This window comes from Haliotis asinina, chromosome 4 (assembly GCF_037392515.1).
Source record: "Haliotis asinina isolate JCU_RB_2024 chromosome 4, JCU_Hal_asi_v2, whole genome shotgun sequence".
Taxonomy (NCBI): domain Eukaryota; kingdom Metazoa; phylum Mollusca; class Gastropoda; order Lepetellida; family Haliotidae; genus Haliotis; species Haliotis asinina.
This window is the reverse complement of record NC_090283.1, coordinates 73,627,795-73,648,173: the sequence shown is the minus strand read 5'-3', so window position 1 is coordinate 73,648,173 and position 20,379 is coordinate 73,627,795. Positions and strand designations below refer to the sequence as shown.

Genomic DNA, 20,379 nt, shown 5'->3' with positions numbered 1-20,379 from the left:
CTGATGTGCCAGTTGGACTAAATATGAGAGCCTTTAACATTTTATCCCCCGCAACTTGTTCCGTCCATCTGTGCACATTTATCATTTCTGGAGCAGAACTTTAAAACCATTTAATATTTCTTCACCAAACTTGCACATAGATAGCTCTGGTGGTCCTTTTGGTAGTTTTTTAATTTTGATTAAAATAGTTTGGCATTGCCATGGCAACAAGTTTGCCTTTCAGGAGCAGATCTGCTTGAAACCTTTCAGTGCTCTCCTTCCACTTTTCTATATACACACCAAAACATTTGACATAATCATACCTTGTGGACATATTCATGAAGGTTATTTTGCTGTTGTGGGGGATATTTATGACTTTGTCTTCTTGCTGTTTCTTGTATTGTATCAGATGAATAAGAAAGTGTTGGATTAAATTTGTTTTAGTAAATATTTTATATTTCTTTGAAACAATATCAAATTAATTTGTTTTATTTTCCCTGTGTGTGGAAATATAGATTGAGTAATTAATGTGTTGTGGCTTTGGTGAAACAAACACATAAACATTGTAACATATATCTTTTATTTCTTTACAAAATAACATACAATGTTACATAAATACATGTTTTGATTACAGCAATGAACACGAAGACTGTGGCGTGTTGATCCATTACGTGTGTAAAATACAACTGAGAAAGGCATATAGGAAAATAACTTTGTATGCATTATATTTTTATATTTTATGTTTTAATTACTGCCAAGATAAGTAGATATATATTTGCAAATAAGTGACCACATGAGACAATTTCTTTTGGACATATTTTGACACAAAACCTCAATCTGCAAAATGTTGTTCCTGAACTTTTTGTCATGAGTATAGTTCATGTGTTGTGATGTAGTGCAATGTCGGTTGTGACAAACAATAAATATAGATGAATCAGGACTAGTAATTTATTACCTTGGGTTGAGGGAAAGGAATTAAACTAAGAATGGAAAAGAATGGAAAATGTTACACAGGGTGAAGATTTCAGCAAAATGGGACACAGTCCTGAGACAAATACCTCGTGCCCGTTAACATCTATAATTTCTGTAATAAATTACTACCTGTAGTTTCTATAGTACTGATCATGTGCACCAAGTTGGTTTGCATTGACACTTTAAGTTTGAGTTTTTGTGCATGTTTGATGTATCATGAAGCTATTTTTGTATCAGTACACCCATCACTGTCAGATGTGAAGCTGCTTATAATTAATGTACTGCTTACGCTAGTGCTAAGTATGTATATCATGTTTTATTAAAGAACAATCCAAAATAAATGTATACAATTAATTTAACATTGTTTATTCTATATTGTCTGACAACAAATATCTAATCAGGCTGTACTGTTTTCTATTTAGCCAAGTGGGTAAGGTGTTACACATCAATCCCAAACCCTGGTTTAATCCATACAATGGATACAGTGTGTGAAGAACCTTTCTGCAGGTGCCTGCAGTGTTATTGCTGAAATATTCCTGAAATTAGCTAAAATGTCAGCTCACTCACTCTGAAAACCAACCAACATGTACAATTCATTTCCTAGCTGTTTTATTTTTACCCAAATAGTTGTGTTGAAAGTGTCGAGAAATACAATAGAAATGCTTTAAATAAGCAAATAAGGCACTATAGAAATCGTAGAAATGTTTAGTGGTATGGACAAGCCAGAGAGTTACAGGGAATGCAAGATTACCTCTTCTGAATGATTTGCTGGAAAAAGTAATATATATCCATACAAATGAAACAATTCCAAAATATTGGAATAAATTGTCACATTTTCCCTCATATTTCTCTTCATCATCTGTTTATTCCATGGCTTCATCATTTGCATTTTATCAATCTTGTAAATCCACTATCCCCTACTTTTTTTTAATAGTATAGGTATTCACCACTGCACGTACAGTCAAACACTTTTCAGCTGAACCTACAGCATAAGCCAGGCCCCTGTGTATACCTTACATAAGGCTCACTATGTAGTTGTGTTGAACCTCAGACTGATTAAGCTAGAGCTGATGTCAGTCAAATTATGCTTGTCGTAAGAGGTAACAGCAACAATGAGGACTTAGGTGACTATGTCTTCATATACTGAACAGCAAAGAAATGCAAGTTTTTAAGTAGAAGATATAATAATGAACATTCATTTATATGAAATTTCATATTTCATCGTTTAATGCTGCACTCAGCAATATTCCAGCTATGTGGTGGCAGTAAATAAATGAGTCTAGACCAAACAATCCAGTGAACAACAGTATAAGCATCAATCTACTTAGCTGCGATACAATAACCAGTGTCAACCATAGCCTTCAAGTCAGCAAGCCTGACCATCTTATCATGTAAAATGCTTCTTACCAAAAAAACAAACTGTGAATACAGTACACTGCGGCAACAGTCTGTAAGTAATCAAGTCTGAACCGAACACACAGCTGTTTATATCTGGCCCAGGCAGGCTCTTTAGTCTGATGGCTTGCGCATGCGTGTACTAACTGTTGCTATGGCTGGCATCATCATTTACAGATGGCGGCCATGTTAGCAACCCTTTCCATCTGAAGCTTAACTCACACTATTTCTCCACTCTAACATTGTTTGTATTAACATAATTGGTGTTATCTTAACACTTTACTTTGTGGCAAACCATAAATGAAGATTAATGACTGTCTGTAGAAATCTTGACAAGGGAGGTCACAGTAAACAAACCCAGTCTGGAATCCTGTAAAACTGAAAAGTATGTTTAGTTGAAGTGTCACAATTATCTTATCTGGGTTTTCTACAGGAAACTGTTTACGCTGTCGTAAAGCCTCAAATACCATCTTTCAGATGAAATTAACACAGTTTATTCAAGCAGGGTTTGTTTTCACATGAATCTATCACAAACATAGGTTTCATTCAAACAGTGTGGCAGACAGAGTACGCTGGTTGTTGAACATTCTAGTAGCACTTAGAGAAGGTTTGAAGCTGCATTTTGTGTATTCTATATGGAGCAAGTTTAAGTGTTATTTTCGTTGGCATTTGTACTCAAAATGGAAAGAATATGTGAAAATCACTTTAAAAAACTGGAATTACTGTGCCGAAAATGTGCTATTAACTGCAGTGGATGGATTTATCAGTTTCAAAACAGTGAGTCCAAATTCCTTATAATTTTGAGGCCAAATACCCTGCTTGAACATGACTGCATGACTGTATTGGTAGAATTAGATAACACACTCAATGTGCATAAATACTGAATTGCAGGAAAATCTCTAGAAAGACCTCTTAAAGCGATTTGAAAATGAACAGATTCTTCTTATTATAATGTTTTGAAAATGTACGGAATGTCAGCTTTCTGCCTGAATAAATCCAATACATACATACATTTTTTAAACAATAGTAGATAGCAGTGATGTATGTGACAACCTTGACCAAATTCCATTGTATATTAGTGCCTAAAGGGAATACCCGCAACACAAGTGCAGGTTTTATATAGCATGTGCGGTCTAGATCAGGGCTCAGGAATGTACAGTCCAACCGCACTGCCTTGTCTCTCTCTGCCTTCCTGACTCAGCCAGCCACGCGGTGTGTATCAACTAAGATGCCTGGTCCTAAACAGCTGTGAACAATCCAGTGATCAACATCATGAACATAGATTAACGCAATTGCGGTGAAGTGTCAGCCATGTCAGCTAGCATTATCACTCCGATCCTGTTCGTCACCTCTTACGACAAGCAGAGGTTGCTGATGACCATTTCTAACTGGATCTTTATGGGTTCTGCTGTATACAATGATGTGCGAGTTGATTGTTTACATGCTGCAGTCCCATATCTAAATCAACAAACAAACATTTAATATTAAAAAAAAAGAACGGAATCTAATCCAGACTATAATTTGGTTCTACAGTTTAGACAGCTCAGATGAAAAAGAAATCTGATTGAAACAAGGAGGGACATCACCTTATGCCTCAAACAAACAGTCATGTTTCGTTTGTCAATTGTACCTCAAGAATGAGCCTAGTGGGTAAAGCATTCACTTGTCATGTCTAAGGCCCGGGTTCTATTCCACACATGGGTACTATGCATGAAGTCCATTCCTGGTGTCAGCGTAAAATTAGACTCACTCTCAGACTTACTGAACATAACAAGTCCTCCATGTGTGTAGTTCATCACCACTGACGTCAAAGTGTGTCCGTCACCAATGAATGTCTATGTTATTCGACTGTGAGACAATAAAAGGCAGATCAGGTATTTGTAGATAAAGATATAAAATGTTTGATAGGTAAAAACTCAGTAAATATGAGATCACACTATCTTTGTCAATACAATTAATTATTCATGATATTAGATATATGGTAGTGATATGGTGTTTCATATAACACTTTCTTCATCAGGGTAGGGGGGAAGTGGCATAAAATACAAATTTTAACGGAGTCACATTGTTGATAACTGATACGGCTGATTCAAATTTCAATATAAGCAAACTTCGTGATGAGGACAGGAGTAACCCTGTTAGCATCCAAATATGTTCTCACAAATATGTTACCTTATTTACCTTGAACTTTTGAACTTTCCAGATCTCACTTTGAAAATAGAATGTTTCTAAAATTTTATGTATATTTGTCTTCAGTTCTATTTTGGAAGAAGAAGTGTAAACCAAAGAAGTGATTGTGAGGCGTAATATTTAACCACCATATGTAGTGAGGAGGATAGTATTTGCAGCATGGCATGTGCTGTGAAAACTATATACTTGATAACTGTTGATATTGCCACCCATATTCTGAAACCTACATGAGACATATATTTTCTTAAAATATTAACCAACAGTTAAAAAATAAAATCATTTTGGATTTATATATTGCCATATTTGTAACTGTAAAGTGATAGCTAAAGTTCAGTGTATTAAGTTAATAAAGAAATAATACCAAGTCACCTACACCCAGCTACACTACAAGTGACCAAAAAGTTTAAAAGTTTGTAAGTACAAGCAACAATCCAATAAGGCTTTTGTCACATTTGTCTAACTGCACTGTCAGTTTGCGTCAAAGCAATATTTGTATAAATGCAATATTCAGATGAATTCTGAAGGAGAAACTGATACATACAAACCTAAATTCAAGCTTGACCACATTTCAAACAGCATGTTTGTAGATGTAAAGAGTATCGATGTCTTCACTGCCTGTGGATACACTACTGCATCACGTACAGAAGCAATTACCTCCCTTGACCAGTGGAATGGACAATTAAAACACTTCACCTGCCTTTACACATGTGTTCTCTTTTGACATGGATACACAAACCTAATCCTCATAATGTCAAAGGTATATTTAAACAGAATGACATGTGATTGCAGCTGTACATTCAGGGCCATTATTGAAGGGTCCCCAGGATATGTATGGCTGGGACATGACATAGACAAGCTAGTTCACCTGAGACTGCTAGCAATGTGCCTTGGTTGAAGAACACGTTTATTCACATCACACTTTTGGATGCTTTATACACTTGATTGGTTGGCTGTTTAACGCGCCACTCAGCAATATTCCAGCTGTATGGCCCCAGTCTGTAAATAATAGTCTGGACCAGACAATACAGTGATCAGAAGCATGAGCATCAATCCTCGCAAATGGGATATGATGACATGTGTCAATCAAGTCAGTGAGTCTGACCACCTGATCCCATTAGTCGCCTCTAACAACAAGCATTTATAGAACATTTAAAGTGGAAGAAGACAATGAAACAAGGTGAAGGTGATCAACAAAGAGACTCAAAGTCTGCAGACAAAGATACATAAAAATTTACAAAGTGGATACAAAACAGTTCATTCATGATCTGCACTCTTGTCAGTTGATAATGTAAGATTATTTAATGCTTTTACCTCGCATTATCTCCTTGACTCCCTCCACAATGATGCTGAATTCAGGTTTCCTTTATATGATATGAATGTCAGGGGCTCGTTTCACGAATTAAATAATTATGCATAAAAAATATAGGAAGGGGAGAGGGGTTACTGACATAAATTTTAGGGGCATCACTCACACTGTGCATGTTTCTCCATAAAAAACATCATCACCGCCTGGTCATAGATTATGAACGGTCCCCTATCACCACACATCGGCAGGATCAGTCGGTGTCTACATCATCATCTTCGAAGCTGTCACTGTCTTCATCGTAGTTGAACTCTTGCTCGTCTAGTCTCCCGTATTTCATATCTTGGCTTGCTAGAGGTGACAGACGAGCATCGCCAGCACTAGCAACAGGACTGCTTCCGCTTCCGTTCCGTCGCACAGGAAGTCCAGACACACGCGGAATCCCAGTCCGGCGCGAAGGAATCGGCTGACTCTTCTGGAACGTCAAGATGCAGTGGAGGTTCCTACCAACCTTCTTTGTCTTCTTCTTCTGCATCCCACGGTACAGACGGCGGATATCCAGGAAATCAGGTGATTGGTTGTTCAGATCTGTGGAAATGTCCGACCATCTGGAAACAAAAACAATGAAAATATTGAAACCGTTAGACAGTGCTGTTATCGCACACAACATGCAGATCCATAGTTGGAGGTCAGTAAACAATCAATAATCGACATTGTAATTGTAAAGAGACTCAGGCAGGCACCAAAAGGACACAAACTGGACGTTACACAAATGTTTGATACACCGACCGAGTGGACTGAGATACACACATTAGTATGCTGTTATCGTCAAGAAACTGCATCAGTTGTTCATGTCTTCATTTAACAAGCATAACATTAAGAACTATACTTTCTAAAGTTTAACTTTACGTATAATTTTTCATGCAATATCGATTGATCTCCGAGGCATATCAATAACGCTGACACAAGTGAAATCAATCAAATAACAGCATATGCTATAACCACTCCAGCACTACCATCAGACCAATCTAATTACTTGTTATGGCCAGATGGAATATTTGGTTTGAACCTCTTGAAGAAATTGTTTCTCATCATTGATGGGAACAAGGACATAAAATACTAGTTTCTAGATCTGGGTGGTTTCTGAGAAGATGACAAACTACAGTTGGAGTACAAACTTGACATGATGTAAACTCACTTGACCTTCAGTCAGGTAACATAGCAGAAAATTCCTATTTTAGAAGATAATCTGTCTAGTCATGTTTTATCTCAGATTCTAAATATTGTCTATTCTTGTACAACCATGCTGATGACTTTATAGGAAGTGAAAGATTGCCCTTTACTCAAAACATACACCACAAACACACTACAAGTGTAGTGTTTGTTTGTCTTTTGGTTAACGCTGCACTCAGCAATATTCCATTGTTTAATGCTGCGCTCTGCAGTATTCCATTGTTCGATGCTGCGCTCTGCAGTATTCCATTGTTCAATGCTGCGCTCTGCAGTATTCCATTGTTTAACGCTGCACATAGCAATATTCCAGCCATATGGCAGCAGTCTATAAATAATCAAGTATGGACCAGATAATCCAGTGATTAACAGCATGAGCATCAATCCACACAACTGGGATGACATGCATCAACCAAGTCAACAAGCCTGACCACCCCATTCCCATTAGTTGCCTCTTACAAGCATAGGCTGCTGAAGACTAATTCTGACCCGGATCTTCATGGGTAGCATAGATTTTTATAAATGCATATGACCAACAGCTGAAAATGTCATCCCTTTCTGTCTATTATGAACATAGCTTTCCGTACTCAATTCTCCACAATTCTAAGACCTGTTCTCAGTAAAACTGATATATCTGCAAAATTTAATTATCAGTAATTTATAATTTGGAACTCTCCAATTATATTTCTGTTTGAGTTAATAAATCAAATGAGCTTTTCTGAATACTTAGCTTGCTTGTATGAATAATTTTAGAAGTTTTATCACTGATTATCTGATTTGAAGTTAATCTGAGGTATCACCCTGAAGAGGTGTCTTCAGTCTGCATACAGTCAGGTATTCTGAAAGACTTCTGTTTGTTGAAGAGAACCTACCTTTTGCAATGTATGCTGGGATGGCTTGCGCTGGGGTCACCAATCAGTATCCATGTGTTGACCTCCTCCTGGGGCAAGGGTCCACTGACATGGCAAAAATCAACAGCATCATCAATGAAAATATCCAGTAATACATAATCGAAATATTCCTTTAGACACACTTTTTATTTCCTGGTCATGTGAAACAATGATCCTTATCTCCAACGTAACATTCCCTATCTAGTTGTGATTCAACTTTCACTCCCTTTTAAAAACATGTAAGTTTCTACTTTTGCAGATTCGCAATTGGCTTATGTAAATCATGTAAAAAAATAATCTAGTAACATTGGTCTCATACTGAAGTTTATTTATATACTATTATAAGGGTAACGCTATTTTTCAGGGCATTATCATTTGCAGAAGCTGGAGGTCTTTCATTAACAGCCCGACGAAGGAGGGCAGTTGAAAAGACCGAGGGCTTCTCCAAATGATAATGCCCTGAAAAAATAGCGTTACCGTTATTATAGCTAAAATGAATAGAATTTTTAATAAAATAAGAATAAAAAGACCAGGCTACTGACATCATTTGTATATTTGTAGGTTTATGATATGAGATTTGTTATTACTACATGGCTAACACTGGCTGCTGTATGATAAACCGAGTTACCTGTAGGCGGCGTCTGCTCGCAGCGGTGTGTCATCGTAGCCTATAGGACAGAAGTAGTGGTTCTGACAATGGTAGATATAGGCTGTGTTGGGGTCCTTCAGTCCAGTCTTCAGGGTCTGGAGAGCATCTTCTGACGTGACCCCAGATGTCCGGTTCTTTCCGTTGGGTTTATACATGTAATAACAGCGCCCTTTGACCTTGAAATGGTCATTTAACTGACGAAACCATCTGTGAAAATTAAACTAAGTTCTGTTAACATCACGTTATGACTGTCCTAAAATGAAAAAAAATAACTTACATTTTGCATATTCATATTTTGTCTGCATCTGTTATATTGCTCAACATGCTGTTGTCTCTCCAAGGAATTCCAAAACAAAATGGGTCATCATACTTCTCTCAAATGAATTCAAGGACAGAATAGGCACCCAATATACAGTACACCACCTCAAAGGATACATGTACTTGATTTCAAGGGTCCAAGTCAGTCCTGAACTCCCCATAAACCTAGAGACAGTCATCACTCACCTCAAAAGTGTTATATTCCCTGTAAAGGGGCCAAACCCGATCTCACTGAAGGGAGGCTGGAATCCCAGGATGACAAGAGCTTCTTCCTGTGTGATGGGGCTGAGGCTGTGTAAAGATGAAATAGTATAGGGTCTCGTTGGACTAATTGACCTATTTCGTAAGCCTTCAGAGAGTTACAGTCAGTTTAGTCCTGCAGTTACTATCAAGAACAGGCACCTTAAAGACCTCTTGTTACAGGGTGTAAATCTACGAAACAATGTTAATGTTACATTTACTTGACATCTAACTACAGGAGCAGGCACCTTGAAGACCTCTTGTTACAGGGTGTAAATCTATGAAACAATGTTAATGTTACATCTACTTGACATCTAACTACAGGAGCAGGCACCTTGAAGACCTCTTGTTACAGGGTGTAAATCTACGAAACAATGTTAATGTTACATCCACTTGACATCTAACTACAGGAGCAGCAACGTGCAGTAAATTTGGTACTGTGACTATGTGACCCAGTCCACCCAGCAGTGAATAGGTTCCATGAAACCACGCTAAAGCCACAATAAATTCAGTGTGCTTTGTGGTAGTGCCAAGTGTTGTATATTCCCCAGGGAGTTGAGATAGACAATAAGATGTGCCACTGAGACTGACATCCAACGATTGAGGGAAAAAATACCAGTGCCTTGACCATGCACTAGCTGCATGGATATGTGCCCGATATAAATATCCTATAATAAATAATAACATATGTCTGTGACAGTCACAGCACTCTGAAGCTTAAAAGTCATAAAGGACCAACATACTTCACTCTTGTAATCTTGATTGCAGTCATGTAATATTGTGCTGGCAACTGGCAACTAGATCAACTTCAAAATTACAAGTCACCTGCCTTGTCCCACGGTACTGAACAGGTCGATACAACTCGTCTGCCTTGTCCCAAGGTACTGAACAGGTAGATAAAACTCACCTGCCCTGTAACAAGGTAGTGTACAGGTAGATCCAACTCACGTGCCTTGTCCCAAGATACTGTACAGGTAGTTACAACTCACTTGCCTTGTCCCAAGGTACTGAACAGGTAGATACAACTCACTTGCCTTGTAGCAAGGTACTGAACAGGTCGATACAACTCACCTGCCTTGTCCCAAGGTACTGAACAGGTAATTCCAGCAGGAGACGAGGGATGAGGCCCCGCAGGATGTCTTGTACTGGGGACGACTGATGCAGCACCTGTACATCAACATTTACATGAGTAAGTGAATGTTGTTGCATGCAGCACTGAACAATATTCTAGCAACCTGAAAATGCACACATCTGGGCCAGACAAACCTGTGATTGCTAGCATTAAAACAATACACCTTTGAACGTAGCTTTTCGAAGCTCTCTTAGTGCTAAGATGGTCGTAAGTGACTCATGAGTAGTATCTTAGCTCTAAGAGAGCTTTGAAACAGATTAGCTTAGCATGGATTATTGAAGTTATTTTTTAGTATGTTAAGCACTTAGATTTGATTTCATGCCTCAACCTATAGAGGCCATGACTGACACAGTTCACATGGATTATCAGAAGATTGATTTGCATCCTATTATGGAAATCAATCAAAACATATAATGCACCTTCATAGTTTTCACAGAAAAGACGGGTAGGTCAAGTCTTACCATCGCTTCATATCAAGGACCTTCCTCTGGGCAATGTCCTCATATGTGGCCATGACCTTTGAGGGCGTGTAAGTTTCGGTAACATCCTCCTTCCCCTGCCTGACGCCTGGTGTCCTTAGACTTGGGATACCTGGAAGGAGTTATCTCCCTTATACTTGAAAAATCTGAGCCTAGATTTTCGAAGCTCTCTAAAAGCTAAGACAGTCATAAGTAGTGTTAATGTATGGCACTTACGACTATCGTAACTCTAAGACAGCACTGAAAATCTCTAAGTTGCAGTAGCTGAGCGGGCTAGGTGATTAACTTTGTGTGTTGGCGACTAAATGCCTGACTCAGAGGGTGCAAGTTTGAATCCTGAAGGGGACTCAACCAAACAAGTACTCTGATAAGAAAGTGTAATCCCAAATATGATATATGTTGCATCTGACCACTTCCTGAATGGCACTGTGTAATCATAATCATTGCTACGTCGCTATGACAACATTATTGCTTCAAATACTCTTTTAACTTATTCACAACATTGTCTGAAAATTCAACAATTGTCCGACAGTCAGGTTGTACATATAAAAGACCAAACAGTGACTGGCACTGCATTATTTTGACCATACTTCGTAAAATAACCTAAAACATACTTTAAGTCAGTCAATGAATTAAGATTTCTTGTCACATTGGCAATATTTCAGCCACATTGTGACTAGAGTTGTACATTTATGACAAAAAAAAAGCACAGGGATGTAAAAACAACTTGAATGTAACAGATACAAAACTAGCAATGTAAATCTACAACTAATAATTAGTAAAGGTAGATCACCATAAAGGTAATGTTGGTATTAATACATGAAAACAAGGTCTCAAGGATGTAGAACAAAAGCTGACATAGATATTCTGGGAACTTAATGGCATACATACACACGTACATAGTTTCAAGATACCTACATTGTCTTCTGTAAACTGTTAGCATACACATATCAGAAAGTTTGCTATCTCAATTCCTCGATCTTGGACTTCCTTAAAGCATATCACACCTAAAGGTGTTTCCAGTGTCTGTGTGAAACAAGTCCAGTGTAGGGCATTCACTGATGTTAATAATATTTGAGCCATATTCAAGAGAGATTATGATAAAACGACAATGCACAATTATGTCACCTTAACATTCTATCTTGATTAGTTGAATTTTGGTTTCGAACTAGCCATACTAAACCCTTTTATGGTTTTGTGCAGAAAGCAGTAAGAACTTTACAAGTCTGCTACTCGTATGTTCATCACTAACACTTCCCCAGGAACATAGATAGATCAGGTCAATCCCCATGTGAATGTCTGCACAAACGTCCAGAAGAGATTAACTATGTTCTCTTTGGGTTCAATGAGAATGATGAATGATTAAGTAACTCAAAATACGGACAAATGCAGAAAACATAAATTTGACACATGGTCCTGAAACCTCTGTACTCAACAAAATCTGAAATATGACGTTTTATGATCAATCATGGAAAAAGTTGCCGAAGAAACCATAATGCAATGTTGTTCTGCTTTCACACTTCACACCGAGGGGTGGCAAACGGCTGGTGGAACACCTGAATATCACATAATGGCAGTCACACACTCTGCCTTCGCTGTTCCACCAGCCATTTGTCACCCCTAGTTTGAAGTGTGAAAATAGCTCAATGATGATTTCTTAGACAATTTTTTCTATGATCGATTATGAAATGTCAGATTTCAGATCCTGGTGGGTAGTGAGGTTTCAGGACCATGTGTCATCTTTATGTTTTGTGCACTTATCCCTATTTACATTTTTTTATCATTTATTGTTCTCTTTTGAGCTCAAACGGACTGTAGTGTCAACCAACCAACCTGACTGTTTCTTGCTGGACTTTTTCTTCCCTGAGATATCAGCCACATCAATCTCCCACACCAAGTCCTTCACACTGTCTGGCATCCTGGCACCATTCTCCAAGACATACCTGCTGTCCCCATTCATTGTGTCAGAGTTATCTCCCTTGTCTTGAGAACCTGTTGAATCACTACGGCAACTTGAAGTAGATTTTGATAAACTTTGTCGTTTGAGTTCCGTCACAGTTTGAGCATGTATTTCTTCTTTGCTCATCAGATCTCCAGAATATTGCAATGATGGCGGTAAATTCCCTGCTAAATTATTTTCATCAAATACTAAGTCATCATTGGGTATATAATCAATTTCTGGTTTAGTGTTCGTCAGTGCTTTGTTTTTCTCATTCTTCAATTCAACCTGTGCATCATGTTCGGCAGAATCATCAGAGTTATTTCCCTTAGCTGAAGGTGATTCCACCTCACTTTTGTTAAGTGAACTAGTGGATATAGCCTTTGGCTTTTTCAGTCTGCTTTTGCCAGCTCTTGGTATACCACTTTTAGGAGTAACCGGCGCACCTTCTTCTGCTTTGTGAGAGAAATCCCCATTGGTTGTTGTCACGGCTTCTGATGAACCTTAGAGAAAGAACACTGAACTCAACATTAGGTTAAAAAACCATACATTAAGGAATGGTTGCGACTTGTGATGGTTAAAACTGAAAAACAACCTGTTTTTTCTTTTGACAGTCCCACTTCAGAAAAAGTAAACAAGCTGAAGCCATTAATATTACATTGCTAGAAAACATGGTAATCCTAAATGCAAATAGACCTATTTTAACTGAGGAATAATGCCACCTAAAATCAAGGTAACTGTTCAAGACGGTTCTTAATTTCTTAATGAATGATGAATTAATGAATCATGTGTTTAAATGCTAAGTAAGGATTTCATTGCCTGAATTGGATCCACACTACAAATATCAATATCCAAGTAAAAAGCAGCAAATGGTTTTTCATGTTTAAGGATCTTTTTTAACAATGAATAATGAATTCATGATGTATTTGTAAATGTGAATTCTTTAGAAAAATGAAAAAAAAGAAAGAGCAACACATGTTACTAGTTGAATGGACTGTGTGATGTGTGACAAATTATCACGGTTGTATAGTTACAGGTTGACCATGAGGAGAAATGTATAAGGCTGTCGATGCCTCACCTGTTTTGAGACCTTGTAACAAGATGGCCGCCTCGTGGGCTGCCTGGTAGTCCTGGTTGGCAAGGTGACCAAGCAGCTCTTCCACTTCCTTCACCAGACTGCTGACCACGTCCACACTGGCTGGAGCACTCTGGCCATTTGTGTCTGTTACCCGTTCATCAGCCTTTCCTTCTTTCTGATTGGCTACTGGATCATCTTCCTCAAAGTCATCTGAGTCATACTCATCAATGATGTATGGTTTAGACTTCCAGTTCCCCATGATGTCATAACTGAGAATAAAGGAAATAAAAAAAGTCATGGTTTGTGAGTGGGTAGATTGAGTGAGTGGTTGGGTGTTTCAGTGAGTGAATATTAGTGAATGAGTGTGTGGGTGTTCGTTTTTTCTTGCAAGATGTTTTTAGATTCAGAAATATGATCTGAAACTAATGAATGTGATCAGGAATGACATTACAAACTTTACTAGGCACATAAAGAAACTGCACATACAAACATTTAAATACTAAATTTATCAAACCTGTGTAGACATATAAGGATTTAAACTCAGAGATAAGTGACATGAATCCAACATGCATGCACGTGCCACGTTCCATGACGTCAGTGGTTTCGTCCTTGAGACATGTAATGCGTTGTTGCACATGCATTCTGGGTCAGAGAAACAGAGCAAGTGAATGCCACACAATACTGTCACTTTCGAAAGTTCAACCCCTGCCCTTTCGATCATTCAAAACATTAAATGGCTACTGACATGCATAGTATGCCAAAGCTAACAGCTGCACAACATCATGAGGCCACTGGGATGGTCAGTGGGGGAATGTGTCAAGGACAAGTGCCTGCACATTTCCACTGCCACTGGAACACCATTTCTGCACTGGTGAGAAACACAAATGACGTCATCGACTGGCCACGTTCTGGACATCCACATGTAACAACGCCAGAATAGGACAGATGGATAAGGGTGACCCATCTTCGCCACCAGTTTCAGACTGCAGTGATGACTGCCCGTACAACCCCATTACTTCACCGTATTCACCTCAAGACAGTTGACCAACATTTACATCATTACAGAATCAGATCAGACCACAACATCCTGCTATACAACCTATCCTGACACAACGTCATCGACAAACTTGCCGAATGTGGTGCAATGGATGGAAGCACAGAATGAAAGCTATATCCCACGTTACTACGTAGGTGGGGTATAATGAGTAGCTAAACAGGTGACTGAGTGAGAGGTGGCTGAAGGGTTGAGAGGCTGGGTGCTTGAGTGATTGAGTGAGAGGTGGTTGAAGGGTTGAGAGACTGGGTGTTTGAATGGTTGAGTGAGAGGTGGTTGAAGGGTTGAGAGGCTTGGTGTTTGATTGGCTGAGTGAGAGGTGGTTGGAGGGTTGAGAGGCTGGATGTTTGAGTGAGAGGTGGTTGAAGGGTTGAGAGGCTGGGTGTTTGAGTGGTTGAGTGAGAGGTGGTTGCAGGGTTGAGAGGCTGGGTGTTTAAGGGGTCGAGTGAGAGGTGGTTGAAGGGTTGAGAGGCTTAGTGTGTTTGAGTGGTTGAGTGAGAGGTGGTTGAAGGGTTGAGAGGCTGGGTGTTGGAGTGGTTGAGTGAGAGGTGGTTGACGGGTTGAGAGGCTGGGTGTTTGATTGGTTGAGTGAGAGGTGGTTGAAGGGTTGAGAGGCTGGATGTTTGAGTGGTTGAGTGAGAGGTGGTTGAAGGGTTGAGAGGCTGGGTGTTTGATTGGTTGAGTGAGAGGTGGTTGCAGGGTTGAAAGGCTGGGTGTTTAAGGGGTTGAGTGAGAGGTGGTTCAAGGGTTGAGAGGCTTGGTGTTGGAGTGGTTGAGTGAGAGGTGGTTGCAGGGTTGAGAAGCTGGGTGTTTGATTGGTTGAGTGAGAGGTGGTTGCAGGGTTGAGAGGCTTGGTGTTTAAGGGGTTGAGTGAGAGGTGGTTGAAGGGTTGAGAGTCTGGGTGTTTGAGTGGTTGAGTGAGAGGTGGTTGAAGGGTTGAGAGGCTGGGTGTTGGAGTGGTTGAGTGAGAGGTGGTTGAAGGGTTGAGAGGCTGGGTGTTTGATTGGTTGAGTGAGAGGTGGTTGCAGGGTTGAGAGTCTGGGTGTTTGAGTGGTTGAGTGAGAGGTGGTTGACGGGTTGAGAGGCTGGGTGTTTGAGGGGTTGAGTGAGAGGTGGTTGAAGGGTTGAGAGGCTGGATGTTTGAGTGGTCAAGTGAGAGGTGGTTGAAGGGTTGAGAGGCTGGGTGTTGGATTGGTTGAGTGTGAGGTGGTTGCAGGGTTGAGAGGCTGGGTGTTTGAGTTTGTTAGTTTTTCATTCACCTGATGAAGGAGTAAGTAAAAGTACTGGTCTCAGAATTTAACCGGGTTTACTGTATTGGACTAAGATTTAGACATGGCTTACTGTACTGGATTTAGAGAAGGTTTACAGTAGTAGACTAAGATTTATACAAGGTTTACTGTTGTCAGTTAAGATACAGACAGTGGATTTGCACATGATTTACTGTAGTGGATATAAACAAGGTTTACTGTATTGGACTAAGATTCAGACAATGTTTACTGTGTTTGATTTAGATTTAGACAATGTTTACTGCGGTGAACTAAGATTCAGACAATATTTACTGTCGTATTTAGACAAGGTTTCCTGTAGTGTATTTAGACAAGGTTTACTGTATTGGACTAAGATTTAGATAAGATTTACTGTAGTGGACTAAGATTTAGACATGGTATACTGTAGTAGATTTAGACACGGAATACTGTAGTGGATTTAGACAAGGTTTACTGTATTGGACTAAGATTTAGATAAGATTTACTGTAGTGGACTAAGATTTAGACATGGTATACTGTAGTAGATTTAGACACGGAATACTGTAGTGGATTTAGACAAGGTTTACTACGCATTCACCTGACGAAGGGGCAAGGAATAGCCCAGAAACGTTGTGAAAACAATAAAGAAGAAGTTGACATCCATAACATTTTGACGTATAAAGGTTTACTATTGTGGACAAAGATAAAGACAAGGTATATTGTAGTGAACTAAGATTTAGACAAGGTTTACTGCAGTGGACAAAGATAAAGACAAGGTATATTGTAGTGAACTAAGATTTAGACAAGGTTTACTGCAGTGGACAAAGATAAAGACAAGGTATATTGTAGTGAACTAAGATTTAGACAAGGTTTACAACAGTGGTATATGAATTAGACAAAGACTGCAGTAGTCTTAGAATTAGTGGAGGACTAAAGTAGTCCCCGAGGCCAGTTGAGATCTGAGGGTCACACAAGTACTTTCTATAACAAATCAGTTACGAAGTACAATATTTAAAATACTCAGCACTCCATAAATGCGGCTACAAAGCACTAACATTCCATGAAGGTTGTTACAGAGATTTACAGCTGTGCGTGTGTATTATACACACTAAGTCAGCTCAGTGATCACATACCTGTGACAGCTACCCCAATGACATGACCCACTTGTTGTTGAAAAGATCAACATTTAATGGACACCCAACATTATAAGTAGATGAAAGACACAAGGAAACAGTGTCACATATCCATATACAGGGTTCTCAATACAATAACTAACATCCACAGAAAATGTGACATACAGACATTTTTGCTTAATCTTCTTTCACTAAAGATACTATACAGAAACCTGATGAATCTGATCCTTAGGGGATTACTGTTTCTGGGTCTGAAGAACAGAATAAAACTGCCGCAGCCTGCGGACATCTTTTCAAGTGCAATATTGAATGACTAAAGTTTAAGAATTAAACAGGTTTCATAAAAACCAAACTGAGTTTAAAATACATTTGCCTGGATTAAGAGGCAAATTATTACTTTTCATGAGTTTTTTTTTTTTTGTTTTGGTTCAACATGAATGCAGCTGTATTCACCTACAAAGCAGCAGTCTGTGTACAACAAAGTTATTACATGCCCCAGTGGTAGATATCATGAGCATCGACCAACACATCTGGGACATGATGACAAGGTGGGTAAACAGCGTTCTGTTTATTGCAGTGACAAGATTTAATGCCTTGTTGTTTGTTTCTTTGTTTTTGTTTAATGCTGCACTCAGCAATTTTCCAGCTACGTATGTTACATTTCATATTACAGTAGTTATTAGTAATTGAGTTTGGACCAGAAAATCTACTGATCAACAGCATGAGCATCAATCTTCACAACTGGGTCATAACGACGTGTCAAACAAGTCAGCGAGTCTGACCATCTGATCCCGTTGGGTTGCTGAAGACAAATTCTAACCCAGATCTTTACAGGTGTAATTTCTTGTAAGATCTGTAAACTGGAACGATTGTATTTCATTAACATACTATGCACACAATTTTCCTGGATTCTAGCTTTTGGATTTAATCTGTAAATCGAGATAATAAATGATATGTACATAATATGATACTCCTAACCTACAATCCTGATATCATATAAAGGAAATAGCCATATGATTCCATGACTCGCAATGTAAATAACCTTGTGTTCATTTTCTGTTTAGACCACACCTATTTATTTCTTGTTTAACAGATGCACCAGTCACATAGTTTTACTAGTAAGAAAAAAAATGAATTTTTTCCCCCATATACACTTCATACAATGGCCAAAAGTAATATATTTTTAGCATTTAGAAGGACTGGTTTGTATTTTCACTTTTTTCCCCTCCTGCCTTAGGGTTTTCTAAAGACATAAATATGCAAAAGTAGGAATATAATTAGTCTTGCCTTATATTCATTAAATAAACATCTGGAAAAAACATTGTTGATTTTTCTTATTACAAACAACCTTCCAAGACAATTTGCCCAGAAGAAGACAGATGAAGATTTCAACAATAAATATTTAAATGAATTTTTCAATGATCGGGTTCCCGATCCACAAAGCATATCTCATGGTAACTCTACTGTTTACCATTGGCTTACAAATGTTGTAGTGCGATGAACACTTGTGGATCAAGACCCTGCTCTTAATAAGTTCAAATGATTCTTGTGAATTTTTCATTAATATATAAAGAATCAAAACTCAAAATACTAGAGCCTTGTGACCATGAAAGCTAGCCAGCCAGCTATCAATAAACCTGCCATGTAATCAGACAGACACGTTTCAGTGAGCAGCCTGGTGTGTCGACACGAAGCATTAACATGGTCCTCATATGACAAGTACCTGTATTGTATAGGTAGGTGTAGCCCCTCAATCACCTACAGTGGTTACAGAATACATGCCAGCGACGCTCAATCACACATCTTACACGGTAATGGATAGTGACTAGACATCAATAGATCCACTTCTAGGTGGACCATCTGTAAATTCCTTTCAACTAGAAGATATCTATAAGAGATCTTGTCCCCTCCAAGTTTGACCATAAGGATGGTGAAAAGTAAAATATGTGAGCATTAATTTAAATTAATTGTGGACAGTCAAAGATATGATCAATTCATAATTGTGAGATAAAAGTACGGTGTTTGAAAATTAGAGATATATAATGAAATTATAATAGCTCTACATTTGAGTTAAGACTGAAGCGTAGGGTTTTAAATAAACCATTTAGAGCTGACATAATTTCATTATACACCTCTGATATTCAGACAGTATGTTTACCTCCATTCTTCCATAAGGACATTATCAAGAATTATAAAAATACATACTGTTTTGGAAAGTCAGAGGTATATCATGTGACTTTAATAAACAATCACAATCCAGGATTTACTTGAGTCATGGTGGAATTGTCCCCATGCAGTTCACATTCTTCTCAATCAATGTGGTGCATAGTAAATCACATCAAAATGCTACTGGCGTACATTTATCATACTGACATCGGGAAAAAACAGTTGCCATACAACTTAAAATGTCACTGAGTACATTATCACTATATTAAATATAAAAAGGCAAAAATGTGAAAGTAAACATCAACATCTTCTCAAGATCTAAAAAAATGCTACAGTTATACATTCTTCATCCAGGTACACATTCTTCATACAGGTACACATTCATCATACAGGTACACATTCATCATACAGGTACACATTCCTCATACAGGTACACATTCCTCATACAGGTACACATTCATCATACAGGTACACATTCATCATACAGGTACACATTCCTCATACAGGTACACATTCATCATACTGGTATACATTCATCATACAGGTACATATTCATCATACAGGTACACATTCATCATACAGGTACACATTCCTAATACAGGTACACATTCATCATACAGGTACACATTCATCATACTGGTATACATTCATCATACAGGTACATATTCATCATACAGGTATATATTCATCATACAGGTATATATTCATCATACAGGTACACATTCATCATACAGGTACTCATTCATCATACAGGTACACATTCATCATACAGGTACACATTCATCATACAGGTATATATTCATCATACAGGTACACATTCATCATACAGGTATATATTCATCATACAGGTATATATTCATCATACAGGTACACATTCATCATACAGGTATATATTCATCATACAGGTATATATTCCTCATACAGGTACACATTCATCATACAGGTATATATTCATCATACAGGTATATATTCATCATACAAGTACACA

General features: G+C 38.3%; 1 protein-coding gene across 3 annotated transcripts in view; it reads right to left on the bottom strand.

Annotated features, from left to right (window-relative positions):
• Positions 1 to 5,408: 5,408 nt before the first annotated feature.
• Positions 5,409 to 20,379, bottom strand: part of LOC137281874 (basic immunoglobulin-like variable motif-containing protein) — a 28,495-nt gene continuing 13,524 nt past the window's right edge. For 2 of the 3 annotated variants that reach the window (XM_067813551.1, XM_067813552.1), the window contains exons 2-9: positions 13,795 to 14,063; positions 12,611 to 13,219; positions 10,760 to 10,889; positions 10,238 to 10,333; positions 9,113 to 9,217; positions 8,588 to 8,815; positions 7,942 to 8,025; positions 5,409 to 6,447 (exon numbers count right to left, since the gene is read on the bottom strand). In XM_067813551.1, the coding sequence (XP_067669652.1) occupies positions 6,093 to 6,447; positions 7,942 to 8,025; positions 8,588 to 8,815; positions 9,113 to 9,217; positions 10,238 to 10,333; positions 10,760 to 10,889; positions 12,611 to 13,219; positions 13,795 to 14,053 (1,866 nt within the window). In that variant the 5' untranslated portion in view covers positions 14,054 to 14,063 and the 3' untranslated portion in view covers positions 5,409 to 6,092. The remainder of the gene's footprint in view (positions 6,448 to 7,941; positions 8,026 to 8,587; positions 8,816 to 9,112; positions 9,218 to 10,237; positions 10,334 to 10,759; positions 10,890 to 12,610; positions 13,220 to 13,794; positions 14,064 to 20,379) is intronic. The other variant, XM_067813550.1, reaches the window with a different exon arrangement.